The 23,601-nt window shown below is 52.8% G+C and overlaps 11 protein-coding genes across 11 annotated transcripts; 5 read left to right on the forward strand and 6 right to left on the reverse strand.

Moving 5' to 3' along the window:
- Positions 1-396: 396 nt before the first annotated feature.
- VC83_06813 (uncharacterized protein) lies at positions 397-2,140 on the forward strand (the record flags this gene model as incomplete). The annotated part of the gene is made up of 2 exons (XM_024470401.1): positions 397-781; positions 831-2,140. 2 exons carry the CDS (start codon positions 397-399, stop codon positions 2,138-2,140), a joined length of 1,695 nt encoding a protein of 564 aa, XP_024321603.1.
- Positions 2,141-2,577: 437 nt separating this feature from the next.
- VC83_06814 (uncharacterized protein) lies at positions 2,578-3,236 on the forward strand (the record flags this gene model as incomplete). The annotated part of the gene is made up of 3 exons (XM_024470402.1): positions 2,578-2,640; positions 2,693-2,904; positions 2,999-3,236. The coding sequence occupies 3 exons, from the start codon at positions 2,578-2,580 to the stop codon at positions 3,234-3,236; spliced, it is 513 nt and encodes a 170-aa protein (XP_024321736.1).
- Positions 3,237-3,492: 256 nt separating this feature from the next.
- On the reverse strand, positions 3,493-4,910 carry ECM4 (S-glutathionyl-(chloro)hydroquinone reductase). The gene is made up of 4 exons (XM_024470403.1): positions 4,547-4,910; positions 4,408-4,494; positions 3,722-4,359; positions 3,493-3,668 (listed from the first exon to the last, which is right to left on the reverse strand). The coding sequence occupies exons 1-4, from the start codon at positions 4,710-4,712 to the stop codon at positions 3,543-3,545; spliced, it is 1,017 nt and encodes a 338-aa protein (XP_024321604.1). The 5' UTR covers positions 4,713-4,910; the 3' UTR covers positions 3,493-3,542.
- Positions 4,911-5,070: 160 nt separating this feature from the next.
- Positions 5,071-6,495, reverse strand: VC83_06816 (uncharacterized protein; the record flags this gene model as incomplete). The annotated part of the gene is made up of 2 exons (XM_024470404.1): positions 5,071-5,721; positions 5,779-6,495. 2 exons carry the CDS (start codon positions 6,493-6,495, stop codon positions 5,566-5,568), a joined length of 873 nt encoding a protein of 290 aa, XP_024321737.1. The 3' UTR covers positions 5,071-5,565.
- A 175-nt stretch (positions 6,496-6,670) lies between these two features.
- On the reverse strand, positions 6,671-11,183 carry VC83_06817 (uncharacterized protein). Its single transcript, XM_024470405.1, has 3 exons — positions 8,870-11,183; positions 7,675-8,821; positions 6,671-7,619 (listed from the first exon to the last, which is right to left on the reverse strand). Exons 1-3 carry the CDS (start codon positions 9,126-9,128, stop codon positions 7,004-7,006), a joined length of 2,022 nt encoding a protein of 673 aa, XP_024321738.1. The 5' UTR covers positions 9,129-11,183; the 3' UTR covers positions 6,671-7,003.
- Positions 9,689-11,192, forward strand: ASA1 (ASTRA complex subunit; the record flags this gene model as incomplete). Its single annotated transcript, XM_024470406.1, has 3 exons — positions 9,689-9,915; positions 9,998-10,265; positions 10,314-11,192. 3 exons carry the CDS (start codon positions 9,689-9,691, stop codon positions 11,190-11,192), a joined length of 1,374 nt encoding a protein of 457 aa, XP_024321732.1.
- Positions 11,193-11,259: 67 nt separating this feature from the next.
- DBP7 (ATP-dependent RNA helicase dbp7) lies at positions 11,260-13,737 on the reverse strand (the record flags this gene model as incomplete). The annotated part of the gene is made up of 1 exon (XM_024470407.1): positions 11,260-13,737. The coding sequence occupies one exon, from the start codon at positions 13,735-13,737 to the stop codon at positions 11,260-11,262; it is 2,478 nt and encodes an 825-aa protein (XP_024321600.1).
- A 208-nt stretch (positions 13,738-13,945) lies between these two features.
- On the forward strand, positions 13,946-15,304 carry PAN6 (pantothenate synthase; the record flags this gene model as incomplete). Its single annotated transcript, XM_024470408.1, has 1 exon — positions 13,946-15,304. Exon 1 carries the CDS (start codon positions 14,135-14,137, stop codon positions 15,302-15,304), a length of 1,170 nt encoding a protein of 389 aa, XP_024321591.1. The 5' UTR covers positions 13,946-14,134.
- Positions 15,305-15,986: 682 nt separating this feature from the next.
- Positions 15,987-19,502, reverse strand: VC83_06821 (uncharacterized protein; the record flags this gene model as incomplete). The annotated part of the gene is made up of 1 exon (XM_024470409.1): positions 15,987-19,502. One exon carries the CDS (start codon positions 19,500-19,502, stop codon positions 15,987-15,989), a length of 3,516 nt encoding a protein of 1,171 aa, XP_024321590.1.
- Positions 19,503-20,406: 904 nt separating this feature from the next.
- On the forward strand, positions 20,407-21,980 carry ERG8 (phosphomevalonate kinase; the record flags this gene model as incomplete). Its single annotated transcript, XM_024470410.1, has 2 exons — positions 20,407-20,675; positions 20,927-21,980. 2 exons carry the CDS (start codon positions 20,407-20,409, stop codon positions 21,978-21,980), a joined length of 1,323 nt encoding a protein of 440 aa, XP_024321554.1.
- A 128-nt stretch (positions 21,981-22,108) lies between these two features.
- VC83_06823 (uncharacterized protein) lies at positions 22,109-23,587 on the reverse strand (the record flags this gene model as incomplete). The annotated part of the gene is made up of 2 exons (XM_024470411.1): positions 22,109-23,107; positions 23,183-23,587. The coding sequence occupies 2 exons, from the start codon at positions 23,585-23,587 to the stop codon at positions 22,109-22,111; spliced, it is 1,404 nt and encodes a 467-aa protein (XP_024321592.1).
- Between the last annotated feature and the right edge of the window lie 14 nt (positions 23,588-23,601).

Genomic DNA, 23,601 nt, shown 5'->3' on the forward strand with positions numbered 1-23,601 from the left:
AACGCAAGAGCCCTTTACGCCCAAGTGACCTACATGAGTAGAGGTAGCTTAGATAATTCCAATAGTTCATCAAATATATTCATTCTGCCATAAAAAATTTAATCTTTGAAAATGTTCTGTATTCCTGTTGAAAGTTGAAGGTTCATTTGATATGGATGTGAAACTTATGTGAAATCTATCCGGACTCCAGCCCATGCCACTTACTTTGTGGGTCGTGACACCCTTGCAAAAAGTACCTCGCGCCAACCCTTAAGGGTCTCCACCGCACCCGTCATAGCTAGAACCAACCGCATTCCGGTTCAGGGCCACGATGGTGGAGAGGCTACGGAATCAACAAACTATGAATTGAATATATATTTTCTGTTGCTTGAAGCCCAAAGATCTTCATGGCTCAGAATGGCTTCAAGTTTCCCTCAGGCGTCGCATCTTGGCGATAAATCAGGGGCTCGAAGTGACATTGTGCCTTCAGATTCCGACTCCAGTTCGCGTGCGAATCGATTGACACCCGAACCCGACTCTGGGGATTCAGACTTCGACGTCGATTACGATGGCCACGAGAGCATAGAACTTCAATCTCAAGATAAAGCGGCGGGTTTTGAAGCACCCCTTTGGACTGGCGACGATGGCAGCTATGCGCTTCCGCGCCGAGGCAGCGCCTCGACAACACAGTCGTTTCAATTGTATACACCAGACGAGGAGCGCGCAGTTGTCAGGAAGTTTGACAAGAGGCTTGTATTGTTTGTAGCACTATTGTACATGTTGAGTTTTCTGGATAGGTCAAGTGCGTATTCTGCGCCCAATTGTATCGACAGCTGCTGACACACCCGAAGATATTGGCAATGCTCGAATCGCAGGAATGGATGTTGATCTGAATCTTCATTCTGATCAATACGAATGGATCCTCACGTCGTTTTACATCACATATATCATTTTCGAGTGGATGTCCTTACTTTGGAAGATTATACCTGCACACATATATGTCTCTGTAATTGTCATGTCTTGGGGAATTATCGCATCTCTCCAAGCTCTGTCAACTTCTTTCGTCACATCTATAATACTACGGCTATTACTTGGAATCGGTGAAGCTGGCTTTACTGGAATCCCATACTTCTTGTCCTTCTTTTACAGGGAGGAAGAGCTGGCCTTGCGCAACGGACTGTTCATAAGTGCCGCCCCTCTAGCCACCTCTTTCGCCAGCTCCCTCGCATGGGCGATTCTTAAGCTCGGAGAGAACGGTCCTATTGCGCCGTGGCGCCTGTTATTCCTCGTTGAGGGATTTCCAAGTGTCATTGTGTCCGTCGTCGCCTGGCACGTTATCCCAGACGGACCAGCAAAAGCAAAATACCTGACTGCGAGAGAAAGAAAGGTCGCCCGATTGCGCCTACGTCGTCGCCAAGGAGGCGCTGCGACCAAGGGCGGACTTAAATGGCGAGAAGTCCTTGAGACAATATTGGATCCCAAGGCCTACCTGACCGCTTTCATGTTCTTCTTCACCAACATGGCGTTCTCATCGATGCCTGTATTTTTACCTATCATCATCCGATCTATGGGCCACTCCTCTGTTGTGTCGCAAGCTCTCTCGGCTCCTCCATATCTTATGTCATTTTTCGTTGTGATTTTAACAGCATATCTCTCGGATCGCATGCAGTCACGCTCGACCTTCATTATCTTCCATGCGCTCTTCTCCTGTTCAGGGTATCTCGTGCTCGCTCTTGCGGAGAGATTTGGCTTGGGACTCTGGTGGCGCTATGCTGCTATATATCCAGCCGCGATTGGATTTTTCAGCGTGATTACCATCGTCATAACTTGGACGATCAATAATCAGGAGTCTGAAAGTAAGCAGGGTGCTGGATTTGCTATGTTGCAGCTTGTGGGCCAATGTGGGCCATTGGTTGGGACACGATTGTATCCTGATGTCGATGCGCCGTATTATACACGTGGGATGGCCGGTTGCGCAGGAGCAATGGTTGTAGTTGCCATTTTGGCGACTATACTGCGATTCTATCTTTCCCGCAAGAATAGAAACAATGAGATGCAGAATAGAGGGGAATATGTAGAAGTGGACAAGGAGGAGGAGGACACTCTCGTTGGCGGGGATGCCAGGAGAGACGTAAGTAGAAAGTTTGAGTATATGCTTTGAAAATAATAAGACGAAGTTATGTTACTTAATTGGGGGTAAGCTCACGTGGTTTCACCTCCTAATTTTGTTGTGATTGCCGTTTACAACTTGTTCATACTTAAATACCCAGCCAGGGTCGAATCAGCCATTGTCAAAGACCCATTCACCACCACATACTGTCACCATCAAAGACTCAGTCAGGAACGGTCAAAGGCCCCTACTGCGGCGTATGCGAGAGGCAACGATGATGATATGGAGCCGACGCCACTCCTTCAATATTTGTCTCACAAGGATACCGGATCTGGCTCTGGCACCAAGTCAGGGGCAAGAAGCCCAGCTAAGAAGCCAAGGGGCAAGAAAGCGGCGGCTCCGCCACCGCCAGATCTACTCAATCCACAAGCTGCACACGAGCATCGGGGTCAAAGGTCAAAGCCCCAGTATTTATATTGGGTGTCAACATGCCTCCTTTAAAGATACAGCAGCACAAATCAATCAATATCGCACAAGAGGACCATTATGAAGTAAGCATTTACACCTTCCGAACATTTGTTTGACTATTGTTTACAATTACAGCTCAAGGTCATCAATCTCACCCTTGATGCTCAGCAGCAGAGTGAAATCCTCAACTACTGCATGGCGAAAATTATCAAGATCGGAGGTGTCATCCGTGAACAATGGCTGCCAATACCACGCGGAATTCAGTTGAAGCCGCTGCCCAAGGACACTGAACTTCCCATACACCAATGCATCAGGCCGAACTTCGATGGCGTTCTGGGTATGATGCTGTGGGTAACCGATTTCCTGCCCAGATTTCCTTCCAAAACAATATAGCAACAGAGCCACTGGAACGAAACACAAAACAAAATCTGACATTTATAGCTTTACTCTCCCATTCGACGAGGGCAATGTGATGGCACTTGAAGACCTCGTGCCAGAAAAATACGAGAAACAAGTCTTCCTTCGCTTCTGGGAAGCAAGCAGAGACGAAGAACACGATGATCAGTGGAGGCTGAATGACCCTGAATACATTGCGAGATGGTTTCAGATTGAGAGGAAATATGCGGATACGCCATGGTTGAGGAGGTTCCAGGACATCAAGTTCAAGCATACATTGTAGATTTGGGGTGTTTGGTCCTGGCAAAGCTGTATGATATGATACAGAGTGGAAGCTATGAGCCTGCAAGCAGGAATTGTATGAATTATGAATGAATGAAGCCTCTCTAATTCTAATGCCTCGATATTCTGATTGTGGTGATCGTCTTGCTTGCTTCGATTTGAATTTATTTTTATTTTTTATTGAATAACTAAATTCACACCGTAATTTATTTGTCGCTGCAAAAAATTACCCACATCATCACATAATATATTTATAATAAAGTTGAATAATAAACTACTATTCTATGACTATTTACAACCTGCTCCATTATTTAGAACCAGACTTTACCGCAGTAACCTCCTCATCCACCTTCAGAATATTCGGGATTGGCCCCACAGGCGTAATTCCGAAAGGGTTGATTTGCGGGTGGCTCTTCGTGTAATGCCTCTTGATCTGTATTGTATCAGTATTATTCCATACGTCCATAGAGCAAAGCATCAACTTACATGCTCAAACTGCGTAGTCTCCCCGAACGCAGGCACATTCCAGTACAAGTTCCTCAGCCATTTGTGGATGGCAGGATACCCACTTCTAATGTCCCGAAGGTTTGTCTTGAAATGCTGAACATACACTGCATCGAATCTCACAATAGTGGTGTACAGTCTCACATCGCCTTCCGTGACCTTATCGCCCCAGTAGAACGGCCCTGGGCTGCTCTCGAGATGCTTCTCTACTAGATCCAGTGCCTCGAACAGAGCGACGACATTCTTCTCATACGCCTCCTGGGTTGTGGCAAAACCAGACTTGTAAACTCCGTTATTGATGAGATCGTATGTCCAGGCATTAGTCTCTTCAATCTTGGCCTGGAGGTTCTCGGGGAAGAGAACTACATCCTTATACTTCTGGGGAAGAATGTCATCGAACTCGCTGTAGAACATGCGAATTATATCTGCAGACTCGTTGCTCACAATCTTGTGCTGAACAGTGTCGTAGAGTGTGGGCACCGTGAAGCGTCCGGTATAGTTGGGATCCACCTGGAAGTAGATCTGGCGGAGGTGGGTGTATTTCTCATGGCTAGCTACGGGGTCTGAGCCCACATTCTCGCCAGGAGCGTCCTTATTCTCAGAGGTTGCAAATCGCCAACCTGGTAATGTCAGTGCGGGGTTCTATGAAATTCTTCCCGAGGACTTACCGTTTTCGCCCATGTGCCAGTGTACGGCGGTAAATGGGACGATGTCCTCTAGGCCCTTCAACTTCCTTACGATCAACGTGCGATGCGCTGGCATTTGTTAGTAACGGATTTATTCATAAGACAAAGAGCCAGTACATACCCCAAGGGCAAGCATAGGAAACGTAGAGGTGGTAGCGTCCCTTCTCGGCAGGAAACTCGGCGCCCGCTTCTCTGGAGATAGAATTCCGGAAAACAGAAGCTCCACGCTTAAACTCTCCCGATTTATCCTTTGAGTCAACCCAATTGGAGATTTTTTGAGCCCGCATATGTGTCAGTTCCAACCATCCAAACAATACTCGAAAGTGCAAAATGACGTACCATGGTGAAGCTTGATGATGAAATGCTGAACAACCTGGATGTAGATGTAAGATTGGGAGTTACAAGTAGCATTCCTCTAGAAAGTAGCATGGAAGGCCAATTGATGTCTTGTAGAACGTTGTTATGAACGTAAATGCGGAGGGAAGGTGGGGGTTAATAAAGACAATCCCATGTCCCGCAGTTTCCACAGCCTTGCACAATGTATGACGTGACTAGGCGAGGCTGTCATCGATTTTCGATCATCCGTCCGCCACCAATCACAAACCCCGTGTCCTGCCAAGGCACATTGACTAAACCGTCTGTCATGCTTATAGTTATAACTTATGCCGAGACAAGGTTATTATTAATCATCACCATGCATTTCTACCAAGATGATAATGCTGAATATTCTCGATTTGTAGGATATCAAGTAATGTATTTCTGAACTTTGTCACTTCCATTTGAGGCTCTAGTTCTGATTTCCTATTCGTGCCACTTCCTACCCTGCCTGGTCCAGTCATTCTGCATCTCTGTATGCTTCTCAATCCCTCTGACGCGCAAGTGCTGGCCTTTTGGCAGATATTGTTCCAAGCGGCGACAGGCGCACAAGATCCGAGTCCATACGTCTCTGTCAAGGTACCTGTCGCCAAAGTGGAAGTTGATCTCGAGATTCTGGACATCAGGAAAGTAGCGGCCGACATTGTGGGCAACGGAAACAAGGACATCGGCATCGGGGAGTAGGTCATCTCGGGTTTCGAAGACAATGTTTCGCATGCGATTTGAGTTGTCTCTGCCTAACCTGGAGAAGAACTGGGTGACCTTTCATCGTGTCAGAGTGCTTTTGTCCAGGATGGCTTTGTTGGTTACCTTGTTGCACTCACCGTGTGTGTGAGTGCATATGACTTTGCAACGACCACCATCGCAATGGGAATGTCTGGTACATCTAGACTTCAAACTATTTATAGCCTTTCCTAGGGACTATTAATGAACGTCAGCTTGGAATCCCTTGTGTTTCGTGGGGTTAGATTTGCGTACTCTTGGATGCATTCGTTGGAGACGGAGTTCGTCAACACACTGGGGGCAGGCGAAGTCGTCAACAACAATCAGCCACCATCGTTGATGTTCATGAGTCTGGGCCAGAAGTTTGAGAAGTTCGTAGTCATGAGCGGAGCCTCGAAAGCCTTCCCAGAGCGGATCCAGTATTCGTATATTGTCCATCCTGAGTAAATGCCAGTTGTAAAGCATAGAACGTGTAAGATTAGGCCTGCTGCCACTTTCAAAGGAAGACACTCCGTGCACACGGTCCATTTCTCTTTTCGTGTAGCTCGTAGCCAGTCGCAGATCCCTGAAATCAGATTTGTTTGTGTTTCCTTTTTTGCTATCTTCTGTAGTAGGTTTCGAGTTCCGGGGTTCAGGGGATTTGCCCCAAATGTCAATTATTTTCAGGGTCTTAGAACGGGGTTTTGAAGGTGTCCCAATCGCAATAGGCTCTTCCCGTATTGGCATAGGTAAGTCGGTGAAAATCGTCAGGCCCTCTCCAGCACCCTCTGGCTCATTGCGTACTTCGCCATCGATGCCGCCAAAGTGCTTGAGGCGCGGGGTCACGAAGTTATCAAAGGAAATGACATCCAGACATGCGTAAGACTGAGAGGATGGTTCAGGAGCCTCATTCATGGCTGGTGCCACTAGATCGAGTCCCTTCATTGGAGCCAGTACCTGCGGTTCTTCCTGTGGGCCTCCGGGAGGTCGCATATTGTCCTGGGGCGGACGGTGGAAATGTGGCACCAAAGTATGGTTGATGCGAAAAAGGAGGCAAAAAGGAAGGTGTAGTATAAGTAGAGCAACATGGAACGAATGTCGGCGATAATTATCACCTGAGGAGGTATCTTGAAGTCGTTTGGCACGTAGATTCTGAAATATGGGCTGGTGGGTAGGTTTCGTTGTGATTGTTTGTGGAAGGTGCCCCCGCCAATATATTAGTTGTGAAGTGAATCCCTTATGTGTACCTCACCCACATACATTTATGTTCCCCCTAATATAATAATACCCCAAATCCCGAACTATTATCCACCATCCCTCTAGAATTCTGAGCCTTCAGAGTTAACAAATATTTCCCCCCAAATGTGGACGCCCGCTCATTGCCAACCATCCCAGACGCCTGCCAACCTATTTACACAGGATGCGATACTAAATACACCTTCGTTGAATCATAACACCCCTCTCGCGACCTTATATAGTTCTTCGACCATTACTTACCCATTCAAAAGTAATCCTGGCCATATTGACCCTGTCCCTGTAAATCATGAACTCTCGGCGGCTGATAATACGCCTGGTACGGATGATTCGGCAGTGAAAAGTCTGCCCTGGCGAGCAATGGGTTCAGTATCCCTCCAATCATCTTCGGTGGCTGTTGAGGTTGCTGTTGCTGCTGCTGTCCACCCTGTAGGCCTTGCCCCGCTGTCGACATGTTTGCATTCGCCGCAAGCCCAGCATTACGAGCAAATTGGTTAAAAGCCATTTGGTCTCTTAACATCTGCTCTTCTGAAATCCAGCCCCATTTATCGCGGAGTTCTTTCATCACGTACGTGACATTCCATCCGGTCTCCTTCTGCACTTTCTCAAATATGCGTATTACCTCTTCCTGCTCGTCGCGCTGTACGAGAGTTTCACCGGCCAGGGCCAATGACCGCAATGCTATTGAGGCAACGCCCCTATCCTTGACGTGGGCGACAATACCACATATTTGGTGTGCATGGTCGTGAAGGAGACTCGCCATTTCGGGATTCGGCATTGGAAACATAGGATTGTTCTGTGCTACGACGCACATTGCAGTGTGATAGAACAGTCGGCCGGTGATTGCGGATCGTTTAAGCAGCCTGTGAGGTATCAGCATACAATCATCATGAGATAATGGAGGTCAGTATAGCTTACCAGACTTCCGGGAACAGTGACTTGGATGAGGTTTGATGGGGAAAAAGAAATCCCACAGGGTGCATAGTTCTTGGAACACTTTGATTCCAGCTGTCACAGAGGTTCTTCAAGTCTTGCCACTCCGCATACCGGCGTTGCTGCCCTAATTGTTCTTCGTGCGCGGTTGCCTCTTGAAATTTTGGGGTTGCGGCCCTGAAATTTGAAACCTTCCCCGTGATATACACCATGCGATGTGTCCAGAGTTCTTCGCTCCCGCCTTCTCGCCCTTGCGAAAAGTCCATATCCACACCCCATTGGTCTGGTTCCCACGCCACTTGCCAGTTGAAGTGTAGACAAGATAACAGCTCCATGCCAACATTGACCCAAAAACAAGCCGCACCAATACCAGTTGACCGAGCATTCCAGCCACATTCCTTGATCAGAGCTCTAGCGCCCGCAATGTGATTCATGCGTTGAACTGCACGCTCAGACATTATCTCATAGACGTTGAGAATAACTGCCGAAGTAGCACAGACGACCGTATCTCGATCTGGGTTTTGTAGTGCTCGTAATAGTAGCGTGGTGGCTGTATCGTAATAGGAAAGGGCCTTATCCTCGTTGTATAGGGGATTGACAAGTGAGAGATGCCGCGCTCCGCAAGCAAGGAAGGCATTAAGAAGCATTGGTTCTTGCAGAGCATGGAAAGGCAAGAGTCGAGAAAAGTGCTTCATCTTGTCCATACTGTCCATCCATAACCCAACTTCTTCCACAAATACCTGCATGAGGAGAATCTCCTGCGGATCGCTGAGGTATCCCCTAGCAACATCCAGAGGTGCGAGTATTGCCTCCGGGTTCCCATATGAAGCTGGGGCCATTGAAGGCATATATGAAACCTCGTTGCCGGGATGAGGGTTAAGGTGACGGTTATCTTCCTGCTGCTGGTAGCCATGTTTGCCAATCCCCCTGGTCTCTGTATATAACCCTGGGACCCCTGGTTGTAATATCGAGTTTTGGTTGCTATGCATGGTGATAGTCGGATCGATTGAAATATTGAACTCAAAAACAGGCTCGTGAGAAGGCGTGATTGTGACCGTTTCTATTGCGCTGTATTGGCCCAGGCCGCCCTTGTATTCCGAAGCAATGAGTCGAGATTCGTCTTGAAATTGAACTAGACAATGTCAGCATTGGCTCCCGAATTCCCTGGGAGGTTACGCACCAGACCAATCCGCTGTCGGCGGAAGAATTGCTGGGTCTCTAACGTCCATCCAGTGGAAGTTGAGTTTTATCCCACGCCTGCATGTTTTCCCAGACTTCTTGCAGTTCAGGCAATGCGGCAACCCTTCGTCGCATTTCAGATGCCGTTCTCTGCATGTCAAGCACCCAGTTCTCACTCTCCTCGGTTTACTTGCGCTGGCAACAGAGCTTTCGCCAGCCACCACGGCAGAGCCGGGGGAGTCGAGAGCCGTCATGGGCATATGCGCAGGCGCAGTATGGGCGCTGCTTCTCGAGTATAAGGGATTGGGGGCTGCCGGGTGGCAACCGGCTCGACAGTGCCGCGCCTCAAGAGGCGGTACGGGTTCTTCGGGTTTATCGCAGAGGTTGTTGAAGCCAATTGAAGGAACGGGGTAGTTGTGCCCAGCGGCGCGCAAGCCGGAAGTGCTGGTCGATTGGCAGCGAGTTTGCGATGCCCGAAGTCATATGGGGCCAAAAACTGTTGTTATCCGCAACTACGTCGCGTTGCGCCTTATCGTCGCACGAACATTTGCATGTGAGATAGCAGGGGATGGATGTCGGGGACAGGTTGGTCTGGTGGATGCGATACTGGGGTCGCTCGGTGGCACTCTGTTTAGGAATATTTGGTGAAGGGGGGGGTTCGAGTAATGCCGCGGCGGAGATGTTCGATAAGATAGACGGGTTGATAGATGCGCAATTGGTGCCTGGACCATGTAATCTAGTGTATGAGCTACTGAGGATATGGTACACCCAGGCTCATCAACCCTCAAACAGTTCAAGTTAGACTCTACAAATTCAACATATGTCGCTCCCACAGCCGCCTCCGGAAGCAACATATATCTTCCGCGGCCATGCGGCGCAGATCCATTCGACGCAGTTCATAAGAGGAAACACTCGCCTCGTCACTGGCGATGCGGAGGGATGGATCGTGGTCTGGGGTCTAGCCTCACGAAGATCCACGGCCGTGTGGAGGGCACACAAGGCCGCCATCCTCGGTGTTGCTGAATGGGGATCGGACAGACTAATCACGTGAGATGTTTTTTTAAATATCACTAACTCTTCTATTATATCTTATTCCTCGTGTTATGCAAGGTTACTAATAGCTTTGAAGTCATGGCAAGGACAATAAGCTCATAGTTTGGAAGTTCTCGGAAGAAGACGAGGCCTCCCTGAGCGCAACCCTCCCCGTCGAGGACCCAATGACCCCCAGGAAGCAGCCATGGCTCCTCTACGTACTGGACGTCAACTCGCTGAACTTCTGCTCATTCGGCCACTGCATTGCAAAACAACTTCCTGGTCCTATATCAACTGAGACCACCCCCTCACCTAATCAAGATGAACTTCTCATCGCCGTCCCGAACACCATGAGCTCCGAAGCCGTTAGTATCCACCGCAATCTTTCATCCATCACAGCTAACATTCTCCAGGTCGACATCTTCCATCTCCCCTCCCAGAAACGCTTAATTACAGTCCCCGGGGACAAGGCCACCAACACGGGCATGGTCATGTCTGTCGCCATCCTCTACGTATCCTCACGGCTCACTCTCGTTGTGGGCTATGAAAGTGGCCACACAATGGTCGTGCAGGACAACCCCGTCATTGGCTGGTGTAGGCTCTACCTCGCGCAGCCTCATTCCCAGCCTATTCTCTCCCTCGGTGTCACCTTGAACATGGCATCCTATATCACCAGCGGCGCCGATGGAATAATCGCCAAACACCCCCTTTCCTCTCTATCTCCTCCGCTAGCCCAACCTGTCCAGCCACAACCAGGGCCAACCCCTCAGAAGGTTCCAGTTAAGAACCCCTCGCTCCTCTCTGGGATGTTCGCGCAGTACCCATCCACTCCTTCGGCAAAGCCACCCAAGCCACCCGTGAAACCTGAAGTCGTTACGAAACCCCTGAAAGTCGTCCAGACGAAGCACTCTGGGCAGCAGAGCTTACGAATCAGGAGCGATGGGCGGATATTCGCTACTGCGGGGTGGGATACCAAGGTGCGGGTTTATAGCGTAGCGAGTATGAAGGAGCTGGCGGTGCTGAAATGGCATAAGGATGGATGCTTTGCTGTTGCATTCGCGGAAGTGATAAACGTACAAGAGGATAAAGAAGGGGCCGATGAGGGCAAGTTGGAAGGGGGTAAACCAGATGCAGAATCTTTGGAAGGAGGTGAGACTGCGATGACTGCACCTTCAAGACGCGTTGGCTTGGCGGTATCGGCAAAAGAGAAGAGGATACAACAGGCCACTCAAACGCACTGGGTGGCAGCTGGGAGCAAAGATGGGAAAGTGAGTTTATGGGAAATATACTAGATCCGTGTATATACGATTATGATTCCTAACGACGCTGCGCTGTGCTATGTAACATATCTACTCTAATCTACCCGATATTGAACTCTAACGCAGCACCCATATGCTCCATCATCTTCCTCTTCATCCTCTTCGCCGCATCATCCTCATTGACATCTCTCGGCCTCTCCCTCTCCTCCTTCTTCTTCTTCCTCGCATGCTCCCCCTCCGGCGCCTTCTCATTCCCATCCCTATCCGTATTATCCCCCCTCCTCGCCTTCCTCATCGCCACACTACGATCCGCATGCGTCATCGCCTTCGGTCGCAGTCCAGGCACCTTAATACTACCCGGCTTATCACGTAGTCCGAATGCCTTGGCTAAATGTCCAAGATGCAGCTCCTTCATGTCGAAAATCGCACGCTCCGCAGCAACATGCGTTGCGTACGCACGGATGTGCGACTGGTATCCCCTCCTCGCCATCTCGAGGTACTTCGCCGAATCCTGAATCCACTTCTCCACCTCAAGCTGCCACGCTGTCGCGCGCTCCTCCCATTCGTGTCCAGTTCCTCCAAAGCCCTTACGGATGAGCTCCTCGCCCGTATTAGCGGTCAAGTTGGGGCTCAACTTGGATAAGATGGAGACGTATGCCTCTTCAGCGCCGGGGAGCAGGAAGATCAGCGAGCGGCCCGATTTACCGGCACGCGCGGTACGACCAATTCTGTGGACGTGGTCGTCGGAGGAGAAGGGGGGGTCGTATTCGACCACGAAGTCGACGTTGGGGAGATCTAGACCGCGAGAGGCGACGTCCGTGCAGACGAGGACGCAGGGGTCTTTGGACTCGGAGAAGTGCTTCAGGGTCGCGGTACGGATGTTTTGTGCGAGGGAGCCGTGGAGTTTGTGGAGCGTCACGGCGTTGGTGGCGTTGGAGAATGCGGCGCCGGTGGCGATGGTGTCTTTGGTGAGTTCGTTCTTGGGGATGACGGCGACGGCGGGCTTGGCTTCGTCGGTGTTGGCGCCGGAGACGGGGGGTGGTGTGAGTTCGGGGCGCGAGAAGAGGGAGAAGTGGAAGTCGACGCTGTCGGCGCAGGAAATGAAGACGATGGCTTTCATGACTGAGCCGCGACGAGCGAAGGCGCGCTTAAGAACTGCAGTGAGTGTGACGAGGCGAAGCTTAGCAGGTACGATGCCGTATTCCTGCTTAAGTTGAGCAGGGGCGGAGAATCCGTCCTCTTTGGGGTCTGTGCCATCCGTCTTGCTCTTCTCCAATTCTTCGTCGGAGGGGTCGGCCTGGATGTGCATAGCATCTTTGAGAGAGATTTCTCCCAGCTTCTGCACTGTCATTTTCATGGTAGCCGAACATAAGACTGTGACGCGACGGCTGGGAAGTTGTCCCTTGCCGACTCGTCCTGTCCTGTCGTTGATGAGTGCTCGTGAAGCAATCTTATCGACAATGCCTTTGATTTCCTCCTCGAAGCCGAGTTCCATCAGTCGATCACCTTCATCAAGAACAAGCCACCTAACTGTGCTCACATCGAGAACCTCCGTGTTATCCAGATGATCCGCCAACCGACCAGGCGTGGCAATAAGGATGTTAACACCCTTCCTCAACCGTGCCTTCTCCGACTGCTTGCTCTCTCCTCCAATAACCGTAGTTCCAACCAGCCACGGCGCGCAGCGTAGTAGCTTATCTAGCACAGCCGCAATCTGCTTGCACAATTCCCTCGTCGGTGCAAGCACAATTGCGAAGAGTCCGGAATTGCGGTGGATCTGCTTCTCCTTATCGTGCACACCCTCCGACTCAGCAGCAGCGCTGATAGCCATAATTCGCTCCACAATCGGCAACAGATACGCCAAAGTCTTTCCGGAACCCGTCTGGGCCTGTATAAACGCATCGCTATCCTCAGCAATGAGTTGCGGAACAGCAGCCTTCTGAATAGCTGTCGGCGCCTTCATATCCAGCTTCGTAGCGAGATGTCCAGCAAGTCGCCTCGAGATACCCAGAGACGCAAATGAGGAAGCTTCATCGGAAAGCGGAGCATTAGACGGCTTCGCAGGCTCAACCTCTTCCTTGGGCTCTTCCTCCTTGAACTTGGTTTTCGCCGAGGGATTGAATGTGAAAAGTGACGATATAATCTGCGCCGGTTTCCCATCCGTAAACGTCTTCTTCGGCCCACGCCCATCCCCAAACGTCGTCTTCTTGCCCCCCCCAATATTAATACTCCCCGGCGGCAGCTTCCCCGTCGTCAGCCGAGCCGTGTGCCTTCCAGCATCACCATAATAGTCGACCTGCACCCTCTGTCTCTTCGGTCCTCTCGCCTCGCTATTGGGCCCAATGTATTCCTCATGCTCCTCGCTGAAGCGCGGATTCTGTATAATCTCCCTATTCACCGGCGCCGGGCGTTTCGATTCGTTTCCTCCTCCCCCTTCCCCGTTCATGCGGGACTCCTTGTGAAGCGCAACCTTCCTCGCCGTCAACCGATCCTTCCACCGCCCGCCTTTGAACACGGGCTTCGCGACCAGCGGCGCATCGCCAATCTCAAAATTCATGAGCATCCCATCGTCGGCCATCTTTGCTTCTCCCCAGGATAATTTCCTGGTTCGTCTGGTTTCTAGAGAAAAACGTATTGGAGAGAGAATTGTTTCCCAAGAACTGGGCCCTGGCTTTTAGCTATCTTTCCAAAAAGTTTCGTTATCGAGGAATTTCCCGCACGGACCACCACAGAATGAAAATGCGGGATGCGGGAGCGCTAAACCCCTTCAAGCCATATGCGGCCGCCCCAAACCTTTTAAGTCCTGCCGGATACACGGTGGTGATGATGCTTCATTATACGCCGCACAACGGAGCACAGCAACCATGTCTTCCCCCCAGGCAACAGCATAAAGAACCATGGCCTCCCCAGATGCACAACCCTCTACACTACCAATTCCACAAACTCAACAACCACTCGGCCCCTAGAGCCGCGCAATGTCAATAATCCCCCGACTCCTCCCCCGCCTACGCCCACTACCAACCGCATTCCTCCCCACAATGTCGTCCCGCAACCTCACAACCACCCCATCCTCCCAGGCCTGCAAGCCGTCCTCCCCCACCTCCCCTTCCTCATCGACAATCCCAAACACCACCATCAAAATCTTCCGCACCCTCCCCTCCCTCCGCCACTGGCGCCGCACCCAGCGCGACGCCCACCGCACAATCGGGCTCGTCCCCACCATGGGCGCCCTGCACGCCGGGCACCTCTCTTTGATCCGGCAAGCCGCTTCCGAGACCTCGGCGGTGGTGGTCTCTATCTACGTCAACCCCGCGCAATTCGGCGTGCATGAGGACTTGGCGAGTTATCCGCAGACGTGGGATGCTGATTGCGCTATGCTTCGCGACCTTGACAGGGAACTGGCGGAGGATGGAGGCAATCTGGGGAGTGTGGCGGCGGTATTCGCGCCAACTGATAAAACGATGTATCCCTCCGGCTTCCCCGGGCAAGAAGTCGACGCAAAGGGCAGTTTCGTGACCATCACCCCCGCCGGCGAAAAACTCGAAGGCGTGCAACGCCCAACATTTTTCCGCGGCGTAGCGACGGTGTGCATGAAGCTCTTCAACATCGTCACGCCAGAGAAGGTATATTTCGGACAGAAGGATGTCCAGCAGACGGTGGTGATTAGGAAGATGGTGAGGGATTTCTGTATGGATACCGAGGTCCGCGTTGGTGCCACGATGAGGGAGAGCGATGGGTTGGCGATGAGTAGTCGGAATGTCTACCTTGGAACCCGGCGCAGGGCGAGGGCGACGGTGTTGAGCGAGACGTTGAAAATTGCCGAAGCGCGGTGGAAATCGGGCTGTCGAACCAGGGACGAGATTATGGGACCCGCAGAGGAATACGTCCGCAGTATCCAATCAGCGGAGGAGGCGAAACTGCCAGGGCAAAGAGTGAAGTTTGAGACCGGATACCTGTCGCTAGCTGACCCAGAGAGTTTGGAGGAGCTGGAGAGGGTGGAGGGGGGGAGGGGCGCGGTGCTCAGTGGTGCGTTTAAGATGTTGCCTGTTGAGGAGGCAGGGGAGGGGGAGGATCTGGGGTTGAGTGGGGGGCCGGCGGTGAGGTTGATTGATAATATTATTTTGGAGCCTGTGGAGGAGGCGTAGATGGGGTGGTGGTAGGGGGGTATATAGAGGAAGAGAATATAGAAATGTATATATGTATAAATGGCGGCACACGCTGAAGCATTTCATACTCAATAAAGACTGCAAGACACTATCAGAGAAGGTTCTGAGCCACAGGTTATGTCTATTTGGCACTTCACAGCAAAAATCACAATGAACACAACAAGTTGGCAGATTATTTTTATATGCTATCTCTAACTATACTACAGGTCAGTCCAGACCCACGCTCCCGTGCACACGCACGCAAAAGCCCGCCGTCTAGATCGAAGAGTGGAGAAATGTCTATCACACGAATAATTTGGGTTTGTCCCCTTATCCCCCCCCCTTCCGTGTGAAAAAACGCCAAAGCTCTATGTTGGTACACATCGCAACAGAGCAAAAGCCGCCCAGAAAGACAGCCGCCAACCACCACACCATCGATGATATCAAAACGCAAGGAAAATACAACTCGATTCAACCAAAAGGGCTAGCCAACCACCAAAAAAACAAAGATAACACCCATTTTTGCACCCCCCCCCCTTCCTCCCGATTTTATTTACTGTCTCGCACTGGGTATCAGAAATAAACAAATGAAAAGCGGTAAAATATTGATACGTGTTCCCCGAAGATGGACGCACCACCCTCAGGAAATACAAGCAGCACAACGGAAGCACGGCAGCCAAACTCAGGCCACCTCCCCACGCCCCCCCCCAACGAGCTCCAGGATCTTTCCCGACACCGCGTTCGGGTACCCCCTACTCAGCATCTCCTGCACAACAGCCATCGCCCCCGGCCTATCCTCCGCAGCCAGGAACGCACGGGCCATAGCCTCATATGTGCTAGGCTCGCGCTTCTCCCTTCCGACGACATCAAAGACCGCCTTAGCCTTCGCGAAGTCCCCCTCGTTCGCCCAGCCGTGGATGAGCGTGTTGGCGATATACGGCGTCATCTCGACTCGCTGCGCAGTCATGGCTTGCAAGAACGGCTCGGTTTCCGCGACGCGGTGGTTAGCGACCAGAGCTTCGAAAAGGGCCTGATAGACGCAAGCTTGAGGGCGGATGGAGCAGTCAGCGGAGACGGAGTTGAAGACCGAGAGGGCGCCAGCGATGTCGTTCTGGACGCATCCCTTAGCGTGGATGAGGGATGCGTAGTGGACAGCCTCGGGCTTCTGTCCGGTGCTGCGGATGACGTCCAGGACGGCCTCGGCGGCGGCCATATTGATTGGCTCGAGGGTGGCGTGGGTGTCGACGAGGAGCTTGTAGGTGTGGTTCGTAGGCTGGATGCCCTTGGTCTTCATGCGCTCGTAGTACATGAGCACTTTGCTCTTGTCGCGCTTGGTGGTGAGGAAGAACTGCATCAGGCTGTTGTAGGGGGCGGGGCGGGCCTTGTAGTTAGGCATCGACTCCATCTCCTCGAACAGCTCTTCGGCGAACTTCTCGTCGCTGACGCGGCACAGGGCGTTGACGATGGTCCCGTAGGTGACGCTTGTGGGACGAATGCCCAATGAGCGCATCTCGGCGAAGAAGAAGAGGCAGTCGTCAATGCGGCGGGCCTTTCCAAGCTTGCCAATGAGAGCATTGTACAAGAATGAAGAAGGCTCGACGCCCTCAGACTTGGCGCGGTGGAAGATCTTCACGGCCTCGGAAGCCTCGTCGAAGGTCTTGGTAGACTCCTTGAGAGTGGTGATGTACAGACCGAAAGTGTTCGCGGTCGGTGCAGCGCCCATATCGAGGAGCTCCTGGTGGAACTGGGCAGCCAAAGTGCGGTTACCGAGCGTGAGGCAGGCACCGACCATGGCATCCAGAATCGACACCCATCCGTATCTGACAACAGGGTACTGGGTCAGGAGTGGGACATCAGACCTAGCCATGCCGAGAATATCGTGGACTAGGTTGGTGCGCTCCTCTCTCGCAGCAGCCGAAATCAGCTTGGCGTAAGTGATGTAGCGGGGGTGGCGACCAGCGCGTCTAATGTTGCGGAACCTATTCAATGCCTCATTGAGGCGAGACACCTTCGCGCGTGAGGTAAGTCCCCTCTCAAGCTCATCGGCGATGAGAGACGAGCCCTTGAAGTCGGTAGAAGCAGCGTAAGGATCAAACGAGTCCTCGAATGATGGCCTGGTAACTGGCGCCTGGAAATGGGTTGGGAACGGCTGTTGGTAGACAACAGGTGGCTCGATGGTACGGGGGTCAACAATGCCGCGCCTTCCCATGAACTGCTCCACCAGAAGCATGCCCTCCTCCACCTCGTCCGCAATCGATGGCTGAGAAGAGGCAGATCCCCTGATGCGCTGGAACATCTGCTCTGCCTGGGAGAGTCCCAGAGCAGCCTGTCCAGATCCGATCATGCTGATGGCATACATGGCCGTTGGCTCAATGAATGAAGCCGAAATGGCCATTCCAGGGGCAGACAGAATCTGCCAGTACTTGGAGGCCTCAGCGACGTTTCCAGAGCGGACGCTAAGAGCGAGCAGGGCCATGGCTGGAGCCGCAACATCCTGGCTGTCGAGAGGAACGTTCTCGAACGCTGAAAGAGCAACCGAGCTGTTACCAGCATCGGCGGCAGAAGCAGCGATCTTGCCCATAGCGGAGGCCTTGGGTGCCAAGCTCAAGCATTGGGCCCACTTAAGAGCTTCGGCGTGAACGCCGCTGTCAAGCAGCCCTTGAACAAGTCCATGCGACACGATTATGTCCTTCACCGCAGAGTTCTTTGCGCTTGATGACTCAACAATCTTCTCGTAAAAGCGGATCGCTCCGGGAAGTTTGTCGGAATCGACGTACGCCTTCACAACAGCAGCGTAGACAAATGCGTCTTGGCGGTCAGTAAGTTCCACCAGTCCGTAGTTGTCTGCAACAGCAATGTCCTTGTACTCGTTGTAGCACTCAACGGCGCTGGTGAGATCCCGGGAAGCTGCGTATCCCTTGATCATCGATGGGAACGTGGCAGCCAAAGGAATAACCTTCTTTGACTCCATGTCCTCGTAGAAGCGCGCCATGTCGTTGACACGCACAGCCTCAGCGCAAGCTGAAATGAGCTTGAAGTATGTCTCTGCTGGGTAAGTGCGGTCCTTGTTGGTCCTCATGGACATATCGAACATCTTGACGGCAAAATCGAGCCTGTCGTCTTCGGACAAGATGTCGAACTCCATCTCGCTGGATGCAAGCATGAACTTGTCGGGTTGTTCCATGCCGCCGAAGCGGGCACGCTTCTCCTCCAACATCTTCTTGGAATCGTTGACCTCGAGAGATCTGGAGGCAAGAAGGTTGATGAGGGTGTTGTAGGTGGCAGTGGTGGGTGCCACCTTGCGGCGAAGCATGTCCGAGTAGACATCGAGAGCCTTGGGCACCACCTGAATCCTTTCGGCAGGCAGGTGGATAGCAGCGTCGAGAAGCGCGTTGTACGAGTCCGCAACTGGCTTGATGCCAGCAACAAGCATGGACTCGAAAACGGCGGGAATCTCGGCATAACGCTGGGATTGAGAGAGCTTCGTGAGGTGCTCAGCGTAGCTCTGGGACTGGAGGTCCGAGGTTGTCGTGACCGAGCTGGTTGACAATGGGGAACGGCGGAAGTCCTCGAGGCTCATGGGAGGTGTAAGGAGCCCCGAAGCAACCTGCTCCAATCCATTGATATGTAGGTCTCTAATCTGCTGCGCGACCTTCGGGGTAACGGCGCCCGATCCCTCGACTGAAACGAATGTGTCGCTGCGAGCCTTCCGGAGGCCATCAAGGTCGCCCGTGCTTTGGGATCTCTCCAAGCCCGGGCGCTGATTCTCATAGCTCGCGACTACTGCCTCTGCAGTTCCCTCCTCGACCTCTGGAACCGAAGGCTTCCACTCAATCCGCTTGGCGAACTGGAATTGTGTCCATTCCTTCTCCGGCTCCCCGACGGGGTGCTGCTTCTTCCAGGCATCGAAGTAGGCGTCTAGCCCCGCATCGCTGGTGTTGTGTCTCTCTGGCCGCGCATCCTGCTGGAGGGTGAGCGCCGACGAGGCGTTTACGCTGGTGTGGAAAGCATTCTTGAAGCGGTAGCTGTGGAGCTTCCCAACACTGTTGTGGCGACGAGCGAACGCGCTGCGGTTGTGCTGGTTCGGGTAGGAGGACGGGTGTGTCGCAGCAACGAGTGACTGGGCGTATCCGTGGTGAAATGTTTTGGCGAACCCCTGGCGTGCGAGATTGGAGTAGAGATTTGAGTAAATGGGCATTTAGCAGATGGGAAGTCCTCTCATTGACTGGGAGGAGCGGATATTAGATTCGGAGAGAGATGGATTGCAGGTTCATTGACAGCAGTGGCCGTCAACAAACGCGCTATGTGAATTTGGTATAAGTTTGAGGTTGGGGATTGGGAAGGTCGACTGGAAGTGTCGAGTCGAACAGTGTATGATTTGATTAAAAACGGAGGAAGGAGTCGATATTGAAGTTGTTGCTGATGTGGTAGTCTTGGTAGTGTGTGTGGTGGTAGTTGTGGGAAAAAGAAAGTTTTGGAAAGATGACGAGTCAGGTGTGTCTGATACGCCGAGAAGGAAATTCCTAATTTGCACTTTTCCATGCTTTTCCATGCCGAAGAGAAAGAGCCGGGTCCGTGGCGAATTCAAACCGGCGACTCTTGCTCGCCATTGGTCTCTCATCCCGCCGTCCAGCCGCTATCCCCGCTGTCCAGCCGCTGTCCCCGCTGTCCCCGCTGTCCCCGTTGTCCCCGCTGTCCCCGAGTGTTTGGATTGGAACAATCAGATCCGGCGAATCTGTATCTTCCGTCCTTTTGTGAGTCTCGCAATTGGCTGATCCCCGTCCATGAAAATACAACAGAAGCACGTGGAAGCCTGAGGTTTCCTGTTAGTTTCGTTTAGTTTCGCCTTCCGAAAGCCGCGGATCCGCTCCAAAGGGCGCAGTGTACCCATGTTACCGCGCGGCCTCGAAATCCCATACCCCAACTTACTCGAGTAACTTACTCGAGTAACCCCGTCCGTCGCCTCCGTTTCGGATTCGGCCCATTCGGACCATTCGTCACGGGATCTTCAACTCCCCCTCACCCCGTGATATCTCTACATACCAGTCCAGTCCGCCGCCAGTATCAACAACGTCTCCTCCTCCTTATCTGACACCTACTCAATGGCCGACTCGAGCAAATCCTACTCCGCCGTCTCGGCGCCTGGTAAGGTCCTGCTGGCAGGCGGATACCTCGTTCTCGACAGAGAGTACACGGGACTCGTCTTCGGTCTCAGTGCGCGCATCCATGTTATCGTCAACGACGCAGTGACGCCCGAGGGCGCCGAACCGCTTATTGTTGTCAAGAGCCCGCAGTTCATCGAGGCGGAATGGAGATACTCCACCGCCATTCTGGCAGATGGTGCGGGGGTGGCTGTTAAGCAGTTGGAGAGGTACGATATGAGATTATATTTCATTTTGTCTAGCCTTATCTTTTTGGCTCTTACGTGGACCCCTTTTCTCCTTATAGTTGTCCACTCTCCTCACTCTCCTCACTCTCCTCACTCTCCTCACTCTCCTCACTCTCCTCACTCTCCTCACTCTCCTCACTCTCCTCACTCTCCTCACTCTCCTCACTCTCCTCACTCTCCTCAATCTCCCCTCAAACTATATTCGCATACTAACCACCCCCCTCCCACCCCAGTCCCTCCACCTCCCGCAACCCCTTCGTCGAAACAACCCTAACCTACACCCTCTCCTACCTAACCACCACCCAATCCCTCACCACCCTCCCCTCCCTCTCCATCACCATCCTCGCCGACAACGACTACTACTCCCAACCCACCACCACCACCACCTCTTCCCCCTCCCCATTCACATCCTTCCCCACCCCCCTCTCCTCCGCCAACAAAACCGGCCTCGGCTCCTCCGCCGCTCTCACAACAGCCCTAACCTCCTCCCTCCTGCACCAGCTCCTCCCCTCTCCCCCCAGCCAGATCCTGCAACACAACCTCAGCCAAGCCTGCCACTGCGCCGCGCAAGGGAAGATCGGGTCTGGTTTCGACGTTGCAGCTGCTGTGTACGGGACGTGTCTATACCGCCGCTTCTCTCCTTCCCTTTTGTCCACCATCAGCGATGCGAGTGGGCCAGGATCCTCTGGGTTTGCGGAGAGGTTGAAGAGCGTGGTGGAGGATGAAGAAAAGAAATGGGATACCCAAATCGAGAAGGTCAGCGTTGCAATCCCAAAGGGTTACGCATTAGTGATGTGCGACGTCGATTGCGGCTCCCAAACCGTAGGGATGGTGAAATCCGTCCTTGCGTGGCGGGCGAAGGAAGTCGACGACGCTACGCCCATCTGGACCTCTCTCCAATCCTCCAACGAGAAACTCGCGCGCGCCTTGTCAGCGGGGAAGGAGGACGAGATCAGTGCAGCGTTCACTGCGATCCGGGCCCTGATCCGGGAAATGGGCGAGAAATCAGGGGTCCCCATCGAGCCCGCTGCGCAAACGGCCTTGTTGGATAAGCTCGGGGAGGTGGAGGGCGTAGTAGGCGGTGTAGTCCCAGGAGCCGGTGGTCATGATGCTGTAGCGTTGTTGATTAGGGAGGGTGATGAGACGTTGGAGAGGGTGAAGGCGGTGTTGGAGGAGTGGAGTGCGAGGGGGGAGGGGAAGGTGAAGTTATTGGGTGTTAAAGGGGAGATGGAGGGGGTGAGGGTTGAGGGCGGGTTCGAGTATGGGAAGTGGCTTGAAGAGGCTTGAGAGTGGGTGTATAGGCGTCTCATGTTAGCCTAGAAAGCATAGCAAAAAATCCATATCCATTCACAATAATCTCAATTGTTCCCGCCCCCCAACCCTAAATCTACCACCCACCTACACACATCATCCATCTATTTCGGATAATCCTTCAAATGCAAGCTCTTCAGCCTCACAAACTGCTCAAACCCATACTTACTAAGCGTCACCCCCCTCCCACTATTCTTCCACCCCGTCCACGCCAGATCCGGACTCGGAAAGTCGCAGCGATTCACAAACACCGTCCCCGCCTCTACCAACTCCGCCAACTCAGCACCTTTCTTCGTATCGGCCGTCCAGATAGAGGCGGTGAGCCCGAACTCACTGTCGTTCATCAACTTCACTGCTTCGGCGTCGGAGGAGACGGACATGACGGGGATGACGGGGCCGAATGTCTCTTCCGTCATAACGGCCATGCTGTGATCCACGTCAACTAACAGCGTAGGAGCGACGAAATTCCCATCTGCGGGCGGAGAAGTGAACGACGCATTGGCGGGTGTAACATTCCTCGCCCCCGCTGCCACAGCATCGCTAATATGTCCCTCAATCGCAATCTTCGAGCGCTTCGAAATCACCGGCCCAACATGCGTAGAGGGATCAAACGGATCACCCAACTTGTATCCCCCAAGTACCCTCTGCACTTCCTCCACAAACTTATCATGGATCGAAGAATCGACATACACCCGCTCGATACTACAACAGCTCTGCCCGGAGTTAAACACTGCACCATCCACAATCTCCTCCGCCGCCCACGCCACGTCCACGTCGGAACGCACATACGCCGCGTCTTTCCCCCCAAGCTCGAGGCCGACGGGTACCACGCGGTCCGCAGCAGCTTTCTGGACTGCCAAACCGCCTGCTACGGAGCCGGTGAAGGCTATTAAGGCGACCTTGGGGTTCTTGACGATGGTGTCGATGGTGAGGGGGGTGCCGGAGTGGAAGAATTGGATTACGCCCTCGGGGAGCCCGGCGAGGGTGAAGATGGAGGACAGGTTCTCGACGATGGTGGGGGTTTGGGGGCTGGGCTTGAGGATCACGGTGTTCCCGGCGAGGAGGGCGGGGATGAGGGAGTTGATGAGGATTAGGTAGGGGTACTGTTGGTTTCCCGGGTTAGCTTCTTGCCTGGAGATGGATGGATGGGGGGGGGGGTGGGGAGGGGGGTGACGTACGTTCCAAGCGAAGAGTATGAGAACTGGACCGATGGGGACTTTCTTGATATATCTAGTAAACCCCTTCTCCGCCTCCCCCGGTGTGTCTTCGAGTGCTGATTCCGAGATCTTGAGGAGGTAATCCCCCCGCTTCGCTGCTGTCGTCACTTCGACACCCGTATAGGCGATGGGACGGCCCATTTGCTCCGTGAGTTCTTTGGCGTATTCATCTTTCTTCGAAACCAGGATCTCTAGCGCCTTCTTGACGATTGCCTGGCGCTCCGAGAAGGGAGTTTTGCTCCACGTCTTGAAGCGCTCAGCGGATACATCGACGATCTTCTCGAGGTCGGCGGGGGTTGCACCAGTCCGGGTGAGGATGCCCTTGTTTGTGGTGGGTGAGATGGTGGTGAGGGTTTCTGCGGACATTTTGGAGGTGGGGA

The sequence above is a fragment of the Pseudogymnoascus destructans genome (assembly GCF_001641265.1).
Source record: "Pseudogymnoascus destructans isolate 20631-21 unplaced genomic scaffold scaffold_19, whole genome shotgun sequence".
Lineage (NCBI taxonomy): Eukaryota > Fungi > Ascomycota > Leotiomycetes > Thelebolales > Thelebolaceae > Pseudogymnoascus > Pseudogymnoascus destructans.